A 22,261-nucleotide genomic window follows, 5' to 3' on the forward strand; every position below is an offset into this window, starting at 1 on the left:
GGAAAAGCTAAACAAAAGGATTGGCATTACTAATACTAACGATGATATGGCCATGACACGCCCTTTAGTGGACGTTGAGTCAGTAAATAAAGGGGAAAGAAATAATGAAAATCATAAGAAAGAATTTGACCCAAAAACAGAGAGAATCACAGGGAAAAAAATTTCTGCAGCCTCCTATCTCGAACGACTTTTGGACTAAGACTGACTTTTTCATGTTGTTTGTCCCCATCCTTTCATCTTATCTTCTTCTCTTAAAGCCAAACTTTTTCTATTTCTCTCTTCTTCAGCCCACGAAGAAACGAGGAAGGGAAAGCTATGTGCTGAAGGCGAGAGAATCCACGAAATGGAAATGTGGCTTGCGAGGACGAAGGGCTGGGCTTGCGACACAGAGTACGCAAGACCCTCAAAACGTGTCTTGGGAGAACGACACCGGCGATCGCGAGACACCATTTGCAAAAGAGCAATGGCGACGATAGGAGCCGGATCGCCGATGAGCTTGCACCGACGATGAGGAAGATTTGATGAGCTACCAGAAACGATGACGGGACTGGATCTATTTTAAATAAAAAGCAATAATACATCAATGGATCCAAGGAAGCATTCTGTAGAACTTAACTTGGTCGAAGACAAAGAAGACTTGAGGAAGATGGAAACCTCATATCTTAGGCTCTTTTTTTTATTACATGGAAAATGATAGATTTAGAAAATATTTTCCTAAAAATAATTCTTATATCGTTTGAAATATTTAGTCGGTGAAAAATATTTTAATTATAGACAATAGTTCAAGTCTAAATATTTTTGTGAATGATGAAAATATTTTTGTTTCACCCCTACTCAAAACGGTGTTGGGAGAACGACACCGGCGACCGCGAGACACCATTTGCAAAAGAGCAATGGCGACGATAGGAGCCGGATCGCCGATGAGCTTACACTGACGATGAAGATTTGATGAGCGACCAGAAACGATGACGGGACTGGATCGGACAAAAGCAATAATACATCAACGATCCAAAGGAAGCATTCTGTAGAACTTAACTTGGTCGAAGACAAAGAAGACTTGAGGAAGATGGAAACCTCATATCTTGGGCTCGGTTTATTACATGGAAAATGATAGATTTAGAAAATATTTTCCTAAAAATAATTACTTATATCGTTTGAAATATTTAGTCGATAAAAAATATTTTCATTATAGACAGTAGTTCATATCTAAATATTTTTGTGAACGATGAAAATATTTTTTGTTTATTCAATTTTGTAAACGATTTAAGCAATCATTATTTATGTACCTTTTTTCTTTCTCCCTCTATTTTTTTTGGTTGGTTTTTAATGACTTTTAGCCATGGCAAGCAACAATTCTCAGGCCCCTAACGTATTCTACGAAATGATTTTTTGATTCTGCACCTGAACCGATTCTGAGCATTTAAAGGCATTTGAGTAACGGCCCAAAATTTCTATTCCCGAAATAAGAAAGAACGTAAATGCGTTTGAGTAACAGCATAAAATTTCTTTTATTAATAATATTTTAATAACATTTTAAATATCTTAATATTTCTTTCTTTTTTTTTTCTTCTTCTCCTTCTTGGCCATGGCCGGTAAAATATTTTTTTAATTAATAATACTTTTATTAAAAATAATTTTTTATTTTTTTTCCATGGCCGTAAAAAATTTTCTTATAAATAATTTTTTATGAATAATTTTTTAAAAATATTTTACTAAAAATATTGAAAATATTTTTTTTTTTTTTCGCCATGGTCGGTCGTCGCCATGGCCTAAAATATTTTTTATAAATATTTTTTTATTAATAATATTTTAATAAAAAATATTTCTTTTATTTTTTTCGCCATGGCCTGGTCGCTGTCCATGGCCGGTAAAATATTTTTTTATTAATAATATTTTTTTATTTTTTTTCGCCATGACCTGGTCGTTGGCCATGGTCGATAAATTTTTTTTTATTAATAATATTTTTTTTATTTTTTTCGCCATGGCCTTGTCGTCGGCCATGGCCGTAGAATTTTTTTTATTAATAATATTTTTTATTAAAATATTTTAATCTTAGTGATACGGCGAGGGTGGCCATCGCGACATTAGAAGCTATATTAAAAAACAAGAAAAAGAAGAAAAAAAAACTGATTCTCATTTTTGTTCCCAGAATCAAGAAGTTATTTTTTTTTTATTCTTGATTCTGCTCCAAAACTGATTCTGGGCACAAATTTACAAGATTTGTGCATAGAATCAAAAAATTAAACAAACGAATTTCTACTGGACCCTAAATTGAAATTTTCCCCATTATTTATGCACCTTTCTTCTTTCTCCCTCTATTTTTTTTTGTTTGGTTTTTAATTTCTTTTACAATGACCTAGCTTTTCTAATTAATCTTCTCACGTAACATAATTATTCTTTCGTTGAAACAAGAAAAATGGCGTTCCCGTAAAGAAAAACTCTTTATTTTATTGTGAAAGATATCAAATGAAATTGCCGCAAAAATTATCGTATTTTATGGAATGACTTTATTGCACAAATTCGAAAGTCTAAGAACTGGACTGTAATTATTGTACATCTTGAGCTGTTTTCAGATAGTAATGTGCGAACGCTTAAAAGTCGTATATAGTTTTTTTGTTGGCTAGCTTTGGGGGAAAATAAACAACTCCGGGGGGGCCCAAATCAAATGGAAATGAGATTGTTATATAGTTTAGTTAGATTGGCATGCTGACACAATGGAGAGTCACGAGCTTGGTCACATCAAGCGAGCGATTATTTTATAGATGGTCGGCTCTTCCTTTTGATCAAGCAATTGTTTTTTTCGTTAGTGTGTGTAGAAAACGTGAAAGCTACCTAAGTCTAAATAATATGTTGATGTAGATATCCACGATGTGTGTGTGCGTGTCTTTGTTTGAAGATCCCAACTCGCATGTCATGTTTTAAAGCTCGCGTGGAAATTTTCAGGAAAGGGGGAGAATTATACCATAGGAAATGGGTAAAAGAGAAATAAAGGAACGTTCTCCGAACAATTGAAAGATTTAGGGTTATGTATAGATAGAGGTGTCAAAATGGGTCTTAAACCCATATATGACCCATTTAAAAATAAATGAGTCGTATATGGGTCGCACTTTAATTTTAAAGAGTCGGCCTTAAATGGGTTTTAAATTTTAAAGGCTTAAAGATAAATGGGTCTAAATGGGTTGAGTTTGGAAGCGTGTCCAGCCACATTGAAGCCCATCCACGCATTCTCTCCTTCTTTACAAAAATGTTTAAAAAAATCGAAATTTAATTATTTTATTTTTCTCCTTTTCTTTTATTTTTCTTTTCTCTTCTTTCTTTTTCTTTTTTTTTTTTTCATTTCGGTAGGTGATGCACGCCACGGCGGCCCACCCGGGCGTACCACCTCGCCGGAGGCCGGCAAAGCTCGAGCTCGCCGGCCTCGGGGCGAGGCTCGAGGCTCGCCAGGTCCCGGCGACCTCGAGGCTCACCGTCCGGCCGAGGCGAGCATGTGGCAAGGCTCCGGCCTCGCCGACCCGTGGCAAGGCTCCAGCCTCGCCTGAGGCCGGCGAGAACGAGCTTCGTCGGCCTCCGGCGAGCTCGTCCTCGCCTGTGGTCGGTCGCCGGCCACGATGGCCGGCGATCGGCCAAAAATAAAGGAAAAAGAAAAAAAGAAAAAAAATTAAAAATTCGATTTAAAAAATAAAAATATATTAATATTATTAAAATGAATGTACAAAGTAAAATCAAATCAGATTTTATATACCAAATATCGAAAAATATTTTCTAGTTTATTTTCAGGTTTCAGCCAAACGTCAAATTTTTTTTATTTTCTTGGATAATGATTTTATGGAAAATATTTTCTAGAAATGTAGCATTTTTCGTAAAACAAACAGAACTCAATTTTAAAAAAAAATTATAAAAATTTTTCACTAGCTTTGTATTGCATAAAATGTTTTAGCAGTATAATTTTAAAAAAAATCATAAGAAACAAGTATTCCTAGATTAGGTTAAATATAAAAGTGTTTTAGCAATATGGGTCGGGTTGGGTATGGGTTGGGTATGGATTGGGTCGGGTATGGGTCTTGATGTTTACATTTTTATGAATAAATGGGTCGCCAAACGGGTTAATGGAGTCGATTTGGGTCGGATAATTTATGGCCCGCCCAACCCGTCCCGATCCACCGCCGTTTAATAGGAATACGTATAGATATGCCCCTCAGTTTATGATATTTGCGAGACTAGGTCCTTTAGTGGCTTCTTCTTGTGCCTCCATTGACCCCCGATGAAGGTTGTAGTTGCCGACCCGGTGTCTGCGGCATCGACTATCTAAAAATATATTAAGAATGATGATGTAGAAACGTGACGTAGATTGAGGCAATTTGATAACCCCCCCTTTTTTTTCTTTTTTTTGTCTGTAGACACTCCGTGAATGATATTAATTATTGTTGATCCAAAATGAATAAAATTTAACCATCATTTTTAAAAAAAATTCCTGCTTTATGCAAAATTCCGATTTAATTTCATTTTTAGTTTTGCTTATTGGGACCGCAATTGTGATTTTATTTTGCCAAATCTTTAATAATGTTCTTTTTTTTTTGGTTTCTTCGGTCATTTCATTATATCTCAATAAAAAATAATTGACAAGAAAGAGCTCGATGATTAAATGGCAGAACAAAAACGTATTTTTCTAAACATTGGACTATATTAAAGAGTTGTTTATGTTCAGATTTTTCTACTTGACACCGTTAATCCGTAAGTTTGCTCAATGACATGGAAAAAAGAACTAAGATTTCTAAAAATTTCTTTCTTCGGCAAAGCTAATATGCACAATGGCAAGATCTAGAAATAGGATAACATAGTGCTAGTATCGGAAGAAAGACATGATATTCTTGATGATGTCAACTCCATCGAACATTAACAAAAAGGAAAAAAAAATCATTTTTAGTATCGATTGGATTGAATTTACTTATATAAGCGATAACGGTCTTATAAAAATGAATAAACGAAAAATATTCTCATCGATTTTTGAAAATATTTAAATATAAATTATTATCGATAACGAATTAATCGTTTCAAACTAATCATGTTTAGAAAAGTATTTTTTAAATTATATATATACCTTCCATCTTTTCTATTGCGATCCGACTTTGGCGATACCTTTTGCTCTTTCTTTTTTTTGGGGCCTTTGCTTTACGAAAAGCTTCCATAGCAAAATAGCAAAGGACACGACACGACGAGTGTGACTCTCACTCTCTCGTGCGTCCCAAGCGACACAGCACAGGCTCGAAGAAAGTTGGAACCTTTGCGGAGAAAGAGGGAAGAAGAAGGACGAGGGAAGGTCCGGCCACCAGCACAGCACAGCACAGCACGGCCGCAGCCATGGCCGATTCGAGGGTGGAGACGCTGTCGCGGCTCGCCCAGTGGAGGATCGACAGCTTCGGACCCTCTTCTTACAAAAAGTCGGAACCTTTCAAGATGGGCATCTGGAACTGGTAGGTGGGTGGGTGGGGGACTCCATCGATCGAATTCGCCGATTCCCGCACCTCCCTTTTGAGCGGCTCGTACCCATTCGGCTGAACTTTGCTGCCTCTCTCTCTCTTTCTGGGCAGGCACTTGTCGGTGGAGAGGAATCGCTATCTGTACGTGCGCCTGTTCCCCGAGCTCTCCAAGATTTCTAAGGAACAACCGCCCCTGGCGCGATTCGTTGTGCGCGTCTCGGTCGCTGGTGCTGTCCGTAAACTGTTCACTTCTCAAGGTAACGTCTTTTCTTTCAAGCTGATGATTCTGTCGTTCTGGGTCTCCGGGGGAGATTCCTGAATGCTTGATGATTTGCTTTTTCTTGTTGTTGTTTTGTTCCCGCTTGTTTCTGGGTAATGTATTGGGTTTCAAGATTTCTTGGACCTGTTGATATACTGTCGATATCAGTGAGGTGAAATCTGGTGTATTAAAAGGGGAGAAGAAAAAGGGTTGACATTTTTTTAACTTTTGAAGAAATCGAATTGATCTTTTGGGTAATTTCGCTGTTTGTGTTTGGTGTGTTTAAGGGCTATCTGTTTTTAGGGGATCGTCAATGCTGAAACTTTTCTGTAATATGCTTCTCATTCCATATTGAAGAGCTCAGTTTTTGTCTTTTCTCTTTTTTGGAAGAGGTGGGGGGTTGGGTGTGTGTGTGTGCGTGGGTGACGAAACAGAAAGTTCACCTGCAAGGTGAAACAGCCTAATGCAAATTTACCCTTCTCTGGCCTTCCAAAGTTGCATAGGATGGTGGAACTAGAAAGCTCGCTCGTAGCCCTGAGTAGCTTTTCATAGATTTCAATCTGGTGATTTCAGTTCGATGTTGCTTGCTGTGCTGGTGGCAGTTGAAGCTAATTTGTCAGAGTTTCGGGTCTACATCGAATCATTTCTAGCTAGGCTAGTAAGAAATGGTTGTCTAATCCGCATTTGTATGATTTCCTTCTTGCTCCTTCCGTCCATACTGTGATTTGCATGATCGAGCATGCATTACTGGGTCTATATAAACTGGAACCAGAGTTCCAAGGCAATAAAAAGGCTACTCTGACATGCAATATTTCCCGAGCACAGCAGCAAGCAATAATTGCACGATCTTGAGAGGAAACCGCCACGTCAGACGACATAGATATGGATGAAACGGACCAATGTTCTTTGCTCTTTTTTAGTGATTTTGATCATGATCCAATTGGTGCAATGTCATATACTCAACTGTTGGAGAAATGATACTAAGGTTACATGAAAAAGTCTTTCTTGGCAATAACAGGCCTGTGATCTCAAATTTCAATATACTGCTGAGTGTAGATGCTATTTCTCTGAGAACTCTTTAATAATAGGTTGGTTCAGCTATATCTTTGTTCTAATTGTCTTGCCTATTTAATTTCGGCTGCAGTATACGACAGATTACTTCGGACATGTGATGACTTTGGTTGGTCTATTGATTGTGCCTTTCATGGACGTTGCGTCGTCGATGTTGAGTTTCTGGATCTGAAGATTTGCCCATTGAATGTGAGATTTTTTCGATAATCACTTAAATCTTGTAGCATGTTGGGTTTGTACGGCTTTATAAGAATTTCTGAACTATGTTAAAAGCATAACAAATTTGCTGTTGGTTTATTCTTTTCTTAAGAATCAGAAGTATCTTTTAAAGGAGATGTATCATAACTATTGTTGAATTTGCAGATATTTGCCAAGTTTGCTTCATTACCTCTTCTACTATATAATTATTTATATCATTTAAGTGCCTATAAAAGAATTATATCATTTAAAAGAGCTATATATGAAGAAAAAGAATATCTTGAAATATCATTTCTGAAGGGCTAATTCCAAAAAAAAGCACCAACTTTACCTTGAGTGACAATTTTGGCTCAAACTTTTTTTTGTCTCAATAAAAATCACCAACTTTTACTCGAGTCTCAAATCTTGCCCCCGTGGTGTGAATTTTTCAAGTTGTTCGGGCCGGATTTGGGATTTAAGTAAAAATTGATGATTTTTTATGGGACAAAAAAAAGTTCGGGCTGGAATTGTCACTCAACGTAAAGTTGGTGCTCTTTTTTGGAAAAAGGGCCATTTCGGAAATATAAAAGAGAGTAATTTGATGATGTAGCTTAACTTTTTTGGCGTTCTAATTTTGCTCTTTTGCTAATTAACCATCAGGGAGGGGAGCCCACTCCTGTATGGCCCGGAGATGGAAGTGGGTTAATGCAATCTGTGGCAACTCAAAGGACTCTCCATTGCCTCTCACGAATGCTCGAAGAAGCCATACACTCCGACATCACCATCAATACATCTGACGGCTCTTTGATGGCCCACAAGGCCATCTTATCCGCAAGCTCTCCAGTTTTCCAAAGCATGTTCCGTCACGACCTAAAGGAAAAAGAGTCTTCCACGATCTTCATCGAAGACATGTCCCTCGAGTCCTGCACGGCCCTGTTGAATTACTTGTACGGATGCATAAAGCAAGAGGATTTCTGGAAGCATCGTCTCGCGCTTCTTGGGGCAGCCAATAAATATGGGATCACGGATCTAAAAGATGCATGCGAGGACAGCCTCTTGGAAGACATTAGTTCGAACAACGTCCTCGAGAGGCTCCAGGAGGCTTGGCTGTATCAGCTGGACAAGCTTAAGAAGGGGTGCTTGATGTTCCTGTTTGAGTTTGGGAAGGTATACGACGTTAGAGAGGAGATGAATAACTTTTTCAGACAGGCGGATAGGGAATTGATGTTGGAGATGTTTCAGGAGTTGCTTACTGCATGGAAACCCGCATGAGGTATTGCATAAGTTTTTACTGGTAGTACATTCTTGCCCTAGAAATTGTATATACCGGTGTGGATCGAAGTTACAGTGGTTCGCAGGTATCTGATGGTAACTGCGAAGAAAGGTCACTGATGTGTCTGAGCCGCCTAGGGGTTGATCCGAGACAGTGACGTGTTTTACGCTTTTTTAAGTGCTTATTATGGCAGTCATAATCTCAGTTATCAACTGAGAGATCTTGGCAATGTAACGAACTAGTATACATATGTGCAGTTCATTAGTATGGGTGTGTTCTTGGATGTTGAGGACTGTTGTGTGCACTGGGCAATTTCTGAAGAAAGTCTTCATGTAGATGAATTTCTTGGATGTTGCAGATCACGTTGCTGGCTAAGCAAAAAGAGATCTGTCTGAACCGGAAATCAGCTACCAAACTTGAGGTATTTCCGGATCAGTTGGCGGGGCTGAACTGTTCTAGCCATTTGTTGTTACGAGTGCAATGTGATCAACTCAATATCGAAAGATCCAAGTTCGCAAGCCACGACCTCCGGGCGACACGGAGGGAGCGGTGAAAGACGGGGACAAGAAGTTCAAACTCGCGGTATCGAGCGGCGATTGTGAGGAACAGAAGGGGAAGCGAGTACCGGTAATAACGAATGGAAAATCACGACTCATTAAAAACTAAAAGCTAAATTTGGTTATGCTAATAGACTCGAAAGATAGAGATGAGGGCATTTTGTGAATCGGGTCGAATGCCTAATTTCCTAAAAAAAACTCGAATCTGTAAAGAAAATATTCAGTGATTTCTAATCACCACGTCAATTTATGTGTCTTGCGTTCTTCACTTGAAAGTCGACATGTGTCTTGTGAAGCACTATTTTCTCTCTCCTATGATTGGTTGGTGAGGAAAAATAATAATAACTGCTCACATTTATTGCCTGCAGGCACTCTCTCTCCTCTGTGAGGTGAAAGATAAGATCCTCTTTGCCTCTTTCGACTGCTACAAAGCTTCCATTCTCTCTTCCTCTCCCGAGGCCAGTTTTGATTTCGTTCCGAATTTTTTTTCGTCTAAAAGCAAAAATTGTCGAAATAAATTTGGGATTATATCTAAAGTTGAGATTTTTTTAAACGATAAAAAAGTTCGGGATAGAATTAACGCCGTTTAATTTAAAGTTGGGTTTTTTTTTTAAGAGTTAGTATCATGAAAAATCCTAAACTGGTACACATATGATAAATTTACTCATAATTAATTTTTTTACTATAAAAAACCTCACACTAGTACACTTGTGACAATTTTACCCCGAACTAATTTTTTTACTCAAAATGGTATATCTGTGATAAATTTACCCTCCATTAGTTTTCGTTAAATTTTACCGTCAAATTGCTAAGTTTGATGACACGTGGTAGTTGACGGGCGTACTAGTTTAGGGTTTTACCTCTCTGTTTGTCACAAATTTATCAATTTGTGATTTTTCGTGATATTAATCCAATTTAACGGAGGGTAAATTTGTCACAAATGTACCAATTTTGAATTTTTAGTGGTCAAAAAATTAGTTTGGGGTAAAATTGTCATAAATGTACCAGTTTAGGGTTTTGGTGGTCAAAAAAATAGTTTTTGGTAAAATTGTCGCAAGTGTATCAGTGTGGGGTTTTTGGCGGTAAAAAAAATTCAGGGTAAATTTATCACAGGTGTACCAGTTTGAGATTTTTGGTGGTCAAAAAATTAGTTCAGGGTAAAATTATTACAGATGTACCAATTTAGGGTTTTTCGTGGTATTAATTCTTTTCGTTAAAAAAAATGAGGACAAAATTCGGATTAGACTTAAAGTTGGGTTTTTTTTTTAATAGGAACTAAGGCCAAAAAGTAAATTAATCACAGGTGAGGGTTTTCCAGCTTGGTGCGGAGACGCATCGTACCGACAATACAATCGGGCTCCGTTGTTATCCGGGTCGGTTCGGGTCGGGTCGGGGTGACGATATGGTTCATTCCCATATACGCGCGGCCGCGGCCAGAGCAGAGGCCACGCGTCGCGGCTGGCTAAAGCGAGCTTTTTTTTATTCATCTCCATCTCCATCCCGACGGTGGCGATGACGAATCAATGACGATGGCGACGTTCAACGTCGAACTCCAGGCCAGCAGCCTCCTGAGAATCGACCACCCCCCTCCCCTTCTCTCTCTCCTCCTCCTCCTTGCGTAGCGAGCGACGAAAGAAAGCGAGCACGGAGGAATGGCGAGGGCGAGCCACGACGAGCGGGAGAACAGAGCCGGGGCCTTCTTCCTCGCGACGCTGCTCCTGTGGCTGGTCTCCGTCCTGTTCGAGATAGCCTTCAACGAGCGGAGGGAGCTGCTCTCCATCCTCGCCGGGTGTTGCTTCTACCAGGCCGCGAACTGGGTCGTCCGGCGCCGCGTCTCCCGCGACCCTCTGTTCGTCAACACCGCCGTCTCCCTCCTGCACTCCACCGTCACCTCCGCCTCAGGTTCTCTCTCCGCTCTGTTTCTGGCGTCGTGGGTCGAAACTGGTTCGGTTGGAGCAAGTGGGTACCGGCAATTTCATGCTAATTCCAGCGATACTGATAATACTCTGCTTCGCTCTCTCTCTCTCTCCGTATGAGTTTTGTGGGATTGTTTTACGGGCAAACTTCAGAACCTGAATGATATAGCTGGTTCATGTTCGCTATGTGATCATACTATGTTCGCTTCTGTTGATCGTCATCCTACTGGAAAATTAACACTGCAATCGCCAGTGCACAAGTTTTCTTGGCATGCTTTGTTCGCGAACTCACGAGTCACGAGACTTGGGCAGCGGCAGATGTTTGGAAACAAGGCTGTCATATTGGCCGCGGAATGTGTACTTGTGAATCCTTCGTTTTTAGCTGATACCATCCTATTGAAACGACGTCTATAAGATGCCACTCTGCAGTGTTCTGTTCGCGCTGCTTTTGTTGTTTCTTTCCTTGTGTGGTGGAAGCTAAAAGACTAGGTTCTTCTCCGGCATTTTGCGTGAGTTACAAACCTATAGTGTCGAGCACGTCGTCACTGAACTGTTAGGAGTAGATCGATGCAAAATTACTAATTTCCGAATAATGGTTGGTGCAATCTGCTCTAATTGGGGGTTTCAATTGTCTTCAAATTGTACAAGTCTTTGGAAGAGGTTGTACTTGTATGTGTTTTCTTGGACAGTTCGCCATCCACGGGAGAGCATAAGGACATCTGAGGGAGCACTGCTAAGATATCAAGCACTTGAGGACAATCAGAGATGTGTGAGACAGAGAGAGCACCATTAAAATACTGGCCTCGTTGGAGCATCCTTTTGAACATGTTAGCTCTGAGTTGAAAGTGTGAAATTATGTGTAACCACAACCAACTGTTCTAAAAGTTTAAGCTGTCAGATGAAGGCGTGATTTATTATTTAAATATTCTAATATGAAGCGTCCATGTTCCTTTGGCTCTATTGCTTAAGTTTGTTGAAACTTTTCCATGCTAAGGATTCCTCTTCTTTTTCGAGGCTAGATATCTGCTCACTTTCTTGTTGAATTTTATATGTTTTGCATGCTTGACAAGCGTTAAAGCGTCAGATGCATTCACCGTATTGACTTTTGGGTTTTAATCATATATTGATTGGACCATAATAGATATCTGTTTCCTATGCAGTGGTCTTCATTTTACTTAATTTGTGGTTAAGAGATGGTTATAAGGACATGCTTGAGCATTCACAGTTGGTTGGGGCTACCTGGCCTTGGGCATACAAGGCATTGTGCTTCTCCTGTGGTTATTTTGCGTATGATCAATGGGATATGCTACAGTACCGACTGTATAGTGGTTGGATACCTTCCATCCTAGTGCATCATTTGATACTCCTCATATGCTTTACTCTCGCTCTATATCGAAATGTCACCATCAACTATCTTATCTTGACCCTCATTTGCGAGGTATGGTATGCTTTCTTTGTGAAATTTAGACATACTTAGACATTCTCTGCCTTGTATGTGAGCATTGTTTTAATTCAGATCACAATGGGCCCATGAGGTAGAAAGAAACTAGGTGAGGATATATGGAATGCGCCTTGTGAATAAACCCAAGAATGTCGGGTTAGCCGTTTACAATGTGTGTGCATACAAACAAATCCATAATGGTCTATGTGATGTCCTTTTTCCATATTGATATTCTTCATCTCGCAAGAAAGCCAATACTTGTGCATCTCGCTTGCTACGATATTTTTTTCCAAGCATTCAACCTTTGCCTTAATAATGCAATGTTACCTTACCGGTGGGTAAACCAGCTGAATTTGGGTCCAAAAGGAAAGAGTAGCTGAAATTGAGAGTAGCTGTGTCAAATGAAGCCAAAAATTCTGTGAATGCAATTTTAAACAGCATATGTATGCGGTGCATCATGATGCACATGTGAAATATGATTATCTTTTCCTTCTGTATGATTCATCTTTTGTTGTTTAGACACTGCTGAAACTTCTTTTGTTTCTTCCTTGCTATAGCTCTCTCTCTGGTTAGCTTCTTTAAATTCCTTTGGAAGCTCTGTTTAACTTTATGCCCATGTGTAATTCTATCTCAAAGTTTCCTTATTTTAAAGGCCCAGTAAGTTTTCTTTTGGGGTCAAGTCAAACCCCCAATAGAAATATTCGATCTCCACAATAGTCTGTTGTTAGGTTGCGAGTCTCAAACATGGAGCAAAGAACTTTTCGGCATTCAAGTAGAATCCGAGCACTATCTGTGTGAAAAAAATTGAAAGTTAAACTTATTATGTTCTAAATGGGGTTTGCTAGAACTTGGTGATAACTGCCAAAGTAAAAACGCTGGCATACTGAGTTTCTTTCGTTTATATTGCTAAACATGGTTCTTCTACCCTTATGGCACAGATACATTCCATATTTCTACACATGAGGAAAGTACGGAGAATGGCTGGTATTCGTGATGCCAAGAGTGTGGTTGTGAAGATTGAGTGGGTTCTAAACTGGGTCTCCTTCTTTGTCACGAGGTTAGCAGCTCATGTTTTCATAACGGCAAAGCTCATAATAGACGCTTCCAAATTCGAGAAGGGCATAGAGTTGCCACTTGCCTTGTTTGGGATGGCTGGAATGAACTTTCTCAATATCGGTCTTGGCATCGATCTCTTCAGCGCTTTCAAGAGGGAGATGTGGACATCGAAGAGTAACCGTTGCCGTGAATGAATGCCATTGCCAAGCCCAAGAGTAGATAAATTTGTTGTGCTTACACCCCTTGCCGTGTTTAGGATGGCCAGAGTCAGCTTGCTCAATGTCGGTCTTGGCATCGATCTCTTCAGCGCTTTCAAGAGAGAGTTGTGGACCTCAAAGAGTGACCGTCTTCGTGAAGACAAATTTGTTGTATCTTGTAAAATCTGATTCTTTACATTGTCTCGTGTGTTGAAATATTAAATTGATGCAGTTTTGGATGAGAGTCATGAACATTGTAAAGTTTTTTAAATCATAGTCTTTCTTACAGTGCATTCAGATAAATAACCTATAGCCTGTTTTGTTCCTATAACCATTTAGATTAATATCCATTAACTTGGTAGTCGCCGTTCTTTCGGATCAGGAAGACCTTAGTGCAGTAAGGGTGCGCATGGAATGCATTCCGGAATAAAAATTCTGTTCCGGAATGCATTCCGGAACAGAATGACGTTTGTTAAAAAATTTGGAATGCGTTCGGAGCGATTTTGCGTTCGGAATAAAAATGCGTTTGTTAAAAATCTTGATTGAGAATGCATTCTCGATTAGAATGCATTTTGATTAGGAATGAGTTTTAGCAAGAAAAAGAAACTACTTTTGTAGGCTGCGATTCGAGAATACATTCTCCTATTTTCTCACAAATTTTTTTTAGAAAATGCATAAAAATTGAAAAATTCTAGAAAAATTCATAAAAATTTCTAGAAAATAAAAAAAAGTCAGATTTCGGAAAATATGAAATTTAGTGAATACTTTTAAAAAATAAAAAAATCAAAAATTTCAAAACTTCACAAAATAGCATAAAACACATGTGGCCACCACTTTGAGTGAAATTTAAATTTTTTGAGGTGCCCAAAAAAAATCAAAAATTTTCAAAATTTCACAAAATGAGCTTAAAATACACGTAGTAGCTCTTTGAGTGAAATTTAAATTTTTGAGGTTTAAAAAAATAAAAAAATAAAAAAATAAAAATTTTCAAAAGCTTATGAAAATGTCTTAAAATACGCAGCATTTCTACGCTTTGAGTGAAATTTAAATTTTTGAGTTCTGCAAAAAAATAAAAAAAATAAAAATTTCAAAAGCTTGAGAATGGCTTAGAATATCTGTGCACGCACTTTGAGTAAAATTTAAATTTTTGAGGTCCAAAAAAATAAAAAAAAAAAAATTCAAAGCTTTAAATGGCAGAATGCACTTAGCCTTTGTTTAGTGAAATTTAAATTTTTTAGGTGCTAAAAAAAAAAAAAAATCAAAAATTTCAAAACTTTACGAATGACTTATAATACATGTGGCCACCCATTTTGAGTAAAATTTAAATTTTTTAGGTGTAAAAAAATCAACAAATCAAAATAGATTTACGTTAAATCAATTTACGGAAGCAAATTAGTCATGTTTTACAAACTGATTTCTCCTCCGAGAAATCAATTTCGCAAGAATTTGATTTACGGAGCGGAATATTATACATTCGCACCCTAAGCTACTTTGGAGTTCGATATCTTATGGTATACTATCTTATTAAGCTGCAGTGTTTCACCACATACCGTTAGTAAACCAACTACACATTCGGGTCACATGTAAGTAGATGAGGACTGACTGTCTCAAGAATCGTTAACATGAAAAAGACTCCAGTAGAAATACTGATGGGACTCTGTAGCTTGGTTCAGCTTTATTGTCATGTAATGGAAAGATGATATACTAATACTGATCTAAGAGATTAGTTTACTAGATGATATGATAAAAAACAAGTACGCATACTCAATAGGAGGACCGCATCCAACGCTCGACAATGATCCGCCACATCACTTAATTTATACCACCAGTCCTTAGCATTTTTCAGAAAAATATTGGGTCATCTGAACACCATTCCTCTTTCATATAGTTTTGTTTTCCTCACCTTTTCCTTTTTATTTGGTGTAATGAATCATGGCTCTCAAACACCAGAAGGCCCATTTTGACATCACACGACGAAAACTATTATAAGCTGTCTAATTCTGATATATACGCCTCAGTCACCAACCAGATACAATCGTCCATCAGAGTGGGGTATAGGCTAACACGAAAAATTGGCCAACAAAAGTAGCAAAACAACAGCACTAAAACAGATGATTTCATTTACACCCCAAAAAAAAAAAAAAAACAGATGACTTTACTTCACAGCTACTTCTCATGTAGTAGATACCCTTCATATATTAATGAAGCAATGATGTAAAATATTTAAATGTGGCTAACAGCAAAAGTTAGCCAATCCCAAAGGACACAAAACTTGTAACTGCTATTTTGAAACTATCGTACCGATGTTTTTACCTTTCCTCCCTCTTCCTAGATTTCCAGCTGAATTCCATTTTTTGTTCTGGAGAAGAATTTAGCAAATCCGTTTCGATTCTTCTCTGAGCTAACTTGAGCTGATGGCACAGCAGATGAAACTGATGACGATGAAGATGCTGGTGACTTTCCAATATCACTTGGATTTAACGAAGGACAAGGACTGTCACCTGGCATTTTGAGAGAATTGGCATCTCGTTTAGGCGAAAAAGTTCTGTTGGAATGCAGCTTCCACATCTCTCCATTGGCTCTGGGAACAATAGATCCTCCTGCTGTGAATTCTGGTATGTTGGCTGTATCAATAAGGAAGTCTTCAAGTGTGGCCAGAGATTCCAACTGCTTTCTGAGAGACACTATTGTCTTCTGGCACTCCGTAAGTCTTCCCGCAGCCACATCTAAATCCTCCTAAAACGTCACAGATCCACCATAAAAATGGTATTGTATCCTTTCGAGACAATTAGTGTGTATTAAAATTGAGGTAAGTACACCAACACGAAAAAAAGGAAAAGACAACATTGAACCCCACTTGATACCTTTTCATTTTCAAAGCACCATTCGGTGGCCTAAACAAGTGCCCTCAAGGCTCAGCAATATCCAATTGAAAAGATAAATGAAACCCACCTGCTTTATCTTTGATCGGCCATTCGAGCTTGCGATATCCTGGGAATCAAGCTCCTCTTTCTTTCTTTCTAGCTCTTCCTCCAGTTCTCCACACTTGATCGTAAGTTCGTCAGACAATGCTCTCTCCTTCTTCACTTCTTCCTCCAACGCACTAACCTTAGTGTCCTTCAACTGAGCTTCTGTTTCCAGTTTCCTGAGTTGAGACTCTATGGCTTGCTTCTCCTCATTGGCCACATTTAGCTCCTTTTGTAGCTCTTCTGTCTTTGACAGAGCCTCTCTCAGTTTTAACTCCAATGCCTCAAGAGAGTTGCCTCTTGCAGTTAGAGCCAAACGCAGCTCAGCTTTTTCCTTTTCCAGCTGCTCTTTCTTCGCTTCTAATTCGATCGTACAACTAATCGCTGCATCAAGTTCTGCCCTCAGCTGAACCTCTGATGCATTAATGTAGATTTGGCTCTCAGCCAGAGCCATCTGAAGTTCAGCTTTCTCCTTTTCAAGCTGCTCTTTCTTTGCTTCCAATTCGATCGTATGATTATTTGCTGAATCAAGTTCTGCCTTCAGCTGAACCTCTGATGCATTTATAGAGATCTGTCGCTCAGCTAGAGCAATCTGGAGTTCAGCTTTCTCCTTTTCCAGCTGCTCTTTCTTTGCTTCCAATTCAATTGTATGGTTACTCATCGCGTCAAGTTCTGCTCTGAGCTGAAGCTCTGATGCGTTAACAGAGATTTGGCTCTCAGCTAAAGCCATGTGGAGTTCAGCTTTCTCCTTTTCCAGCTTCTCTAGTTTCTTTTCCAGTTCTGCTGTATGATTGAGAGCAACATCAAGTTCCTCTCTAAGACAGCTTCCAGCATCAACACTCTCCTTTGGAACTAATTCTGATCCTTCTCTGCTAACCTCAGGTAAGGCAGCAAGCCGTTCCATCTCAAGGAAATCATCCATGAGGTCTATCTCAACAGATGTTTTGTTAACACCTTTTTCGCGTTTGAACTGATTGAATTCAGCAATTTGGACCAATGCCCATGTGTCATAGCGGCCTAATTCAATTTTTTCAGTCTCCACATTACTCATTTCCACCAAATTAAGCCGATCACCACTGTCTGATTGACTATCTGTCAAAGATTCAACATAAATTGATGAAGCAGTGGCAGATTTATTATCAGCACCCAAGGATGACTTCGTAGCCATAATTCTTAGCTTCCGGCACTCAGCCTCAAGTTTAGCGACTCTCTTTATGCTCTCGAGATGTTGCTTGCTTGCTGCTTCTGCTGCCTGGGTGCTCAAGTCCCTCTCGATTGTCCTAATCTCTAACTCTTCATTTTGTTGTTGGAGCTCGCGCCTGAGAGATGAATTCTCTCGCTCCAAAAGCTTGAGCTTTTGGTGAAGATAAGGATTGGCATCCACGGGAGGTTGATTTTCCAAGGCATCCACTTTCTTTTGGAACTCGAGAATTTGATTTTTGAGTTCAGTTTTGGTTGACTCCCATTCCTTTGTAGACTTCACTACAGCTTCATAAATCTTATGCTCCTGCTCCTCTCTACCTTGTCTCAGCTGCCTAACACATTCCTTCAGGGCCCCATCAAGGTGACTCACCCTATCCTCTAATGATTTCTTCTGCTGTGTTGCAACCTCTAGTCTTTCCTTTAGAATTGCCGCTTCATTTTCAGCTTTTTCCCAGCCTGTAGTAATTTAACAGTTATTAAATATGTTTCATATCAAGCATAACTTACAAGTAACAAATCAGATGGAAAAGAATTCACAAAGTCCAATTATGTGGAAAATGCGAATGATGTAGAAAATTGCAGGAAAAACTGTACAAGCACTTATTAGTACCTGCAACAGCTTCTTCGGCTACTTTAGCATGCTGTTTTACCAAATCCTCTTTGGCACTTACATTCACCAGTGCAGCCGACAATTTCTCTGTCAAACTCCTCATGACTTCATTGACATCATTTTCAGCCATTTCAGCTCTAGACGTGACTTCAGGGGAATGATTGTCATCACAAGGAGATGCCTTTGATGCTTCCTGCTTTGAAAATTCGAGCAACTATTGTTAATCCTTTAGGGATGGGCAAATTTGAAAGAAGACAGCAACTATCAAGCAAAGGGAGTGGCTCGATGAATCATATAGCAAACTGCAGCTTGTCCAATCATTTAATCCCAAGAGTCAGTCATACCCCGTGAAAACTGTCTCCAAAGACTCACTGAATGATCTAAACCTCCAAGTTACTAATCCCAGGTCGATCAATATACCACCGAATCATTCTAACATTATCCATGAAGCAAATTAGTCTCTTAGAGATTGGATCTAATGTCCCTCGCACATTTGGACTACATGACGGGAGGGGAGCCACATCCACATGCACTCCTAGGGGCAATATCCTTAATACTTCTCCTAGCTCCTAGTTGATATGGAATCTGAAGAGTCATATCCGATATCGTACAACATAATCATATATTTAGGAAAAATCACATGTGATCAAATACTTTAGATTTCACACTACCACCAGTTTTGGGCTATGATTGGCAGTTTTACCGAAAGCTATTTATAAATAACCATACAGCACAATTAAATATAGTGAACTCAACTAGCGAGACTGTTTTCCACCTCTAAGCTAAAAGCAGCCAGAATTATTCACGGAGGAAAGCAGATAACATAATCAGGAAGGTGCCATCTCAACTGACAAAGCACATCCAGTATAGATAGCACATTCTTTATTGTTATAGTGAAGCTTAGGATAATAGCAGGGCAAAGCTCTCATCATCTTATATATCGCAACAGTCTTACTCAATTATACCAGAAGATTTGAGATTTGCAGCTGACCAAACAATCGAGTGCATGTCTAAAATCCAGATATCTATTGTGAACATTACTTCAGAAGAAACATTGTCGAAAATTTTGTAACGACAAGGAAAAGAAAGAAATTGTGCAACTATCTCCAATCTGTGGAAGTAGAACTTGCATAGAGCAATTTGATATGAAGACTGGAGAGACATAACACCATTATCTTGAGAACTCCAACGACCTAAACATTTCATGACAAGCTAATTAAGAAATACGAAAAACGGGCACCGCACTTGATTACTGCGGTTCTAATTGGTCAAATACTGGGAAATCCTACCTTAGCACCAGAAAAATAAAAAGAGCCAGCAACATCTACGAAAGAGTATCGAGCTGAAAGATGTGCAGAAGATGGATGCAGTCACAACCTGACCATCAGAGTCTTTCTCAGAAGGGGAAGAAATTGATTCTGAACTCTCACCATCACCGGGGCTTCTATCAGAGGATTTCCTCTTCCACAGCCATTTGCGCTTTTCCATTACGCCCACCTTAGTGAAGTACCGACTAGCACGTCACAGGCAGGTCAAATCTGCATCAATTTGCAAATTCACAACATCCGTCATGGAAGCTACAATCTTTCCGGTACAAGCACAAACGGACATCCTTTTCAACAAGCCCACAAGCCGTCATTTTCTCACCTAAGCTCAAATTCAAAAAGCAAACTAATAACAAATAGGTATAAAAGATTCCCCCGTAATTTAAAGAAGACTGATTACTAGTCACATAACAAAGTCGAATGCAAGATAATGTTAAGCTTCAGTGAGCCCATGAAGAAAAGATTTTAAACAGTAAGCCACTGAGGGATTGCCGTCTGCTGAAGATATTAGGTAAGCCAATCGCTAGCTCCGGCGCAGGACCTAAAAAGGAAGACTAATTTGAGCAGAATCAAAGATGGGCACTACTCACCTGATAGAAGAAACCATTTGGAAAACCCTCTTGCATGAATAAAATAGATCCCCGAGGCCTTTACAAGAACAGGAGAACAAGGAGTTTAAAACCCTAAACGCCCAATCCAAACACTCTCTGGCTTCAATGGCCAGTGAGGCATCAACCTTGAAAGCTCTCCTCTAACTTACCAGAAACCAAAAGCACATCTAGGAAATGAACACTAGTGCACCACATAAAAAATAAAGAAAAGAAACAGTCGGAACAATGCAGAAGCAAGAAAGGCTAAAAAAGCAAGTACCTTCGACTGGAATCAACAACGACCCAGGAGATCAGTTGCGTGGTAATTAACTAATCAGATTAAGAAACCCCGAAAAGGATGGTGCCGCTCGGACGTGAGTTTCACGAATGCCGAGGCCCAAATAAAATAAGAACTGGGCAAGAACCCTGTAGAATGTCAGTTGACTCATTTACAGATGGATTTGCGAACGGAGAGCCAGCGAAAAGCAGCAGATGATTCGGGGGGTTACCCATTTCTTGTTCCCGAAAAATCCAGAAATCAAGAAGGAGCCCATGTGATGGGGAGGGCAACCAGAGCGAGCGACACCCAGAGATAACGAAAAAAAAACAAAAGGAAAGAAAACCCACTTTTCCAGCCTTTGGGGTGCTCGCTTTTGCGTTCAAATAAAAGAACTATTTGTTGTTTTCATACATCTGGTTTGAATCTAGGGGAGCTGCCCCTAATTCCCGCCCGTGTGTCGAAACTTAGCTAACAGGGGGGATGATCAACGATTTAAGCTGGTTCGTTAATTGGTGGGTGTTGCTCTGTTCTCCCTCTCTCTCTCTCTCTTTCACTCTGTATTGACCCTGGTGGGTGTTGTTTCTGCAGCTTTTTGTATTTACTTTACTGTCTGTGTGTTTGTTTGTGGAACGGAAGGCAAGAAACAAAAGGGAATAGGATGGGCCTACAAGGAGGAAAGGAGGAGGAGGAGAAGTAGGCGCGCACTGCAATATTTTGCATAGTGGAGAGGAATCTCATCCCACGCCAGACGCGCTCGGGGAGGTGGCGTGTACCGTACTCTGTTCCGTTCCGTAGGCGTGCGTCGGGGAGCCTGCCTGCAACCCCTGTTTTTTTCCCCCCTCTCCTGGAGATGCGCGCGAGGAGCGTCTCGATCTGCGTCATCCAAACGGTGCGCACAACCTGCGATCCGCACGGCGTCTCACCTTTATCTCAGCCGTCGACGCGCATCTCATTTCTGCGCATTTAACGGTCGAGGATTTGTCGCAATAGCAACGGGAGGACCCGTATTTTAGTTTGGAAGGGCAGGGCGAGCATCGTACCTACCGCTCCCTATATTATCCGAAGAATCTCGCACCCGTCAACGGATATTCAATTTTAGCCATAACTGTTCGGTCCATCCGTAAGGGTACGAGCCCACCGTCGTAGTCTCTAGGACGCGTTAGGAGCCCGAGACGTCTCTCCGCTTTGTGATTTCATGAAAAGATGATACGACCTTGTTGTTGGGTTACCGATAGAGTCCTATCGCTGCAAAAGCTTTCCAATGACGTATTTTTCTCCTTTCTAGTTAGATCGGGCATTTAGGGTGCGTTTGGTAACCGTTATGTTCCCGGAAATAATTTCTGCTCGGAAATAATTTTTTTTTTATTCCATTCCCGGAAATAATTTCTAAACATTTGGAGGAGTTTGGTAACTGTCCAAAATTTTTATTCCTGAAATAGAAAAAGAATAGAAATACGTTTGATAACTGTACAAATTTCCTTTTTGTTAATAATATTTTGAATTTTTTAATATTTCTCTCTCTTTTCTTTTCTCTTTTCCTTCTTCCCCTTCCTTGGCCTATGGCCAAGTCGCTAGTGCCAGCAACCGGCCATAGGCTGGCGAGGGCATTGCGGGCCTCGCCACCCTCGCCCAGGCGGCAAGGGTCTAGCCCTCGCCCTCGCCTGCCCTGGCTTGTGGCCAGCGATTGGTCACAGGCCATGAAAAATGAAGAAGACCAACCAAGAAGAAGAAGAAAAAAAAAATTTCTTTTCCATTTCTGATTCTTATTCCCATAATCAAGAATCAACTTTTTTTTATTCTTGTTCTGTTCCAAAACTGATTCTAGGAACAAATTTGTGTCCGGGAATAAAATATTTACCAAAC

At 39.7% G+C, this 22,261-nt stretch overlaps 3 protein-coding genes across 8 annotated transcripts; 2 read left to right on the top strand and 1 right to left on the bottom strand.

Moving 5' to 3' along the window:
• Positions 1-5,149: 5,149 nt before the first annotated feature.
• On the top strand, positions 5,150-8,540 carry LOC115676417 (BTB/POZ domain-containing protein At1g21780). The gene is made up of 4 exons (XM_030599332.2): positions 5,150-5,471; positions 5,589-5,734; positions 6,881-6,996; positions 7,645-8,540. Exons 1-4 carry the CDS (start codon positions 5,359-5,361, stop codon positions 8,254-8,256), a joined length of 987 nt encoding a protein of 328 aa, XP_030455192.1. The 5' UTR covers positions 5,150-5,358; the 3' UTR covers positions 8,257-8,540.
• Positions 8,541-10,118: 1,578 nt separating this feature from the next.
• On the top strand, positions 10,119-13,730 carry LOC115676419 (uncharacterized). The gene is made up of 3 exons (XM_030599334.2): positions 10,119-10,716; positions 11,891-12,168; positions 13,110-13,730. The coding sequence occupies exons 1-3, from the start codon at positions 10,467-10,469 to the stop codon at positions 13,419-13,421; spliced, it is 840 nt and encodes a 279-aa protein (XP_030455194.2). The 5' UTR covers positions 10,119-10,466; the 3' UTR covers positions 13,422-13,730.
• Positions 13,731-15,405: 1,675 nt separating this feature from the next.
• Positions 15,406-20,944, bottom strand: LOC115676415 (filament-like plant protein 1). 6 transcript variants are annotated; one of them, XM_056311723.1, is made up of 7 exons: positions 20,399-20,944; positions 20,119-20,306; positions 19,581-19,741; positions 18,204-18,396; positions 16,377-18,049; positions 15,926-16,160; positions 15,406-15,835 (listed from the first exon to the last, which is right to left on the bottom strand). In XM_056311723.1, exons 3-7 carry the CDS (start codon positions 19,689-19,691, stop codon positions 15,753-15,755), a joined length of 2,295 nt encoding a protein of 764 aa, XP_056167698.1. In that variant the 5' UTR covers positions 19,692-19,741; positions 20,119-20,306; positions 20,399-20,944; the 3' UTR covers positions 15,406-15,752. The 6 variants fall into 6 exon arrangements, with proteins under 6 accessions (XP_056167698.1, XP_056167697.1, XP_056167696.1 ...); XM_056311722.1 differs by having other exon boundaries at positions 15,406-16,160; positions 20,119-20,176; XM_056311721.1 differs by having other exon boundaries at positions 15,406-16,160; positions 20,119-20,279.
• Between the last annotated feature and the right edge of the window lie 1,317 nt (positions 20,945-22,261).

The sequence above is a fragment of the Syzygium oleosum genome, unplaced genomic scaffold (assembly GCF_021117445.2).
Source record: "Syzygium oleosum isolate NSW1041296 unplaced genomic scaffold, Sole_v2.1 Sole_v2.05, whole genome shotgun sequence".
Lineage (NCBI taxonomy): Eukaryota > Viridiplantae > Streptophyta > Magnoliopsida > Myrtales > Myrtaceae > Syzygium > Syzygium oleosum.

What these genes read in the sequence shown, in the direction of transcription:
- LOC115676417 (XM_030599332.2), top strand. Translation starts at nt 5,359, where the DNA reads ATGGCCGATTCGAGGGTGGAGACGCTGTCGCGGCTCGCCCAGTGGAGG. An exon ending in AAGATGGGCATCTGGAACTG is followed by an intron (nt 5,472 to 5,588) that starts GTAGGTGGGTGG and finishes CTTTCTGGGCAG; the next exon opens with GCACTTGTCGGTGGAGAGGA. An exon ending in TAAACTGTTCACTTCTCAAG is followed by an intron (nt 5,735 to 6,880) that starts GTAACGTCTTTT and finishes TTTCGGCTGCAG; the next exon opens with TATACGACAGATTACTTCGG.
- LOC115676419 (XM_030599334.2), top strand. Translation starts at nt 10,467, where the DNA reads ATGGCGAGGGCGAGCCACGACGAGCGGGAGAACAGAGCCGGGGCCTTC. An exon ending in CACCGTCACCTCCGCCTCAG is followed by an intron (nt 10,717 to 11,890) that starts GTTCTCTCTCCG and finishes TTTCCTATGCAG; the next exon opens with TGGTCTTCATTTTACTTAAT. An exon ending in TCTTGACCCTCATTTGCGAG is followed by an intron (nt 12,169 to 13,109) that starts GTATGGTATGCT and finishes CTTATGGCACAG; the next exon opens with ATACATTCCATATTTCTACA.
- LOC115676415 (XM_030599328.2), bottom strand. Translation starts at nt 19,691, where the DNA reads ATGGAAAAGCGCAAATGGCTGTGGAAGAGGAAATCCTCTGATAGAAGC. An exon ending in AGCCGAAGAAGCTGTTGCAG is followed by an intron (nt 18,050 to 18,203) that starts GTACTAATAAGT and finishes AAATTACTACAG; the next exon opens with GCTGGGAAAAAGCTGAAAAT. An exon ending in GCCGATCAAAGATAAAGCAG is followed by an intron (nt 16,161 to 16,376) that starts GTGGGTTTCATT and finishes GTGACGTTTTAG; the next exon opens with GAGGATTTAGATGTGGCTGC.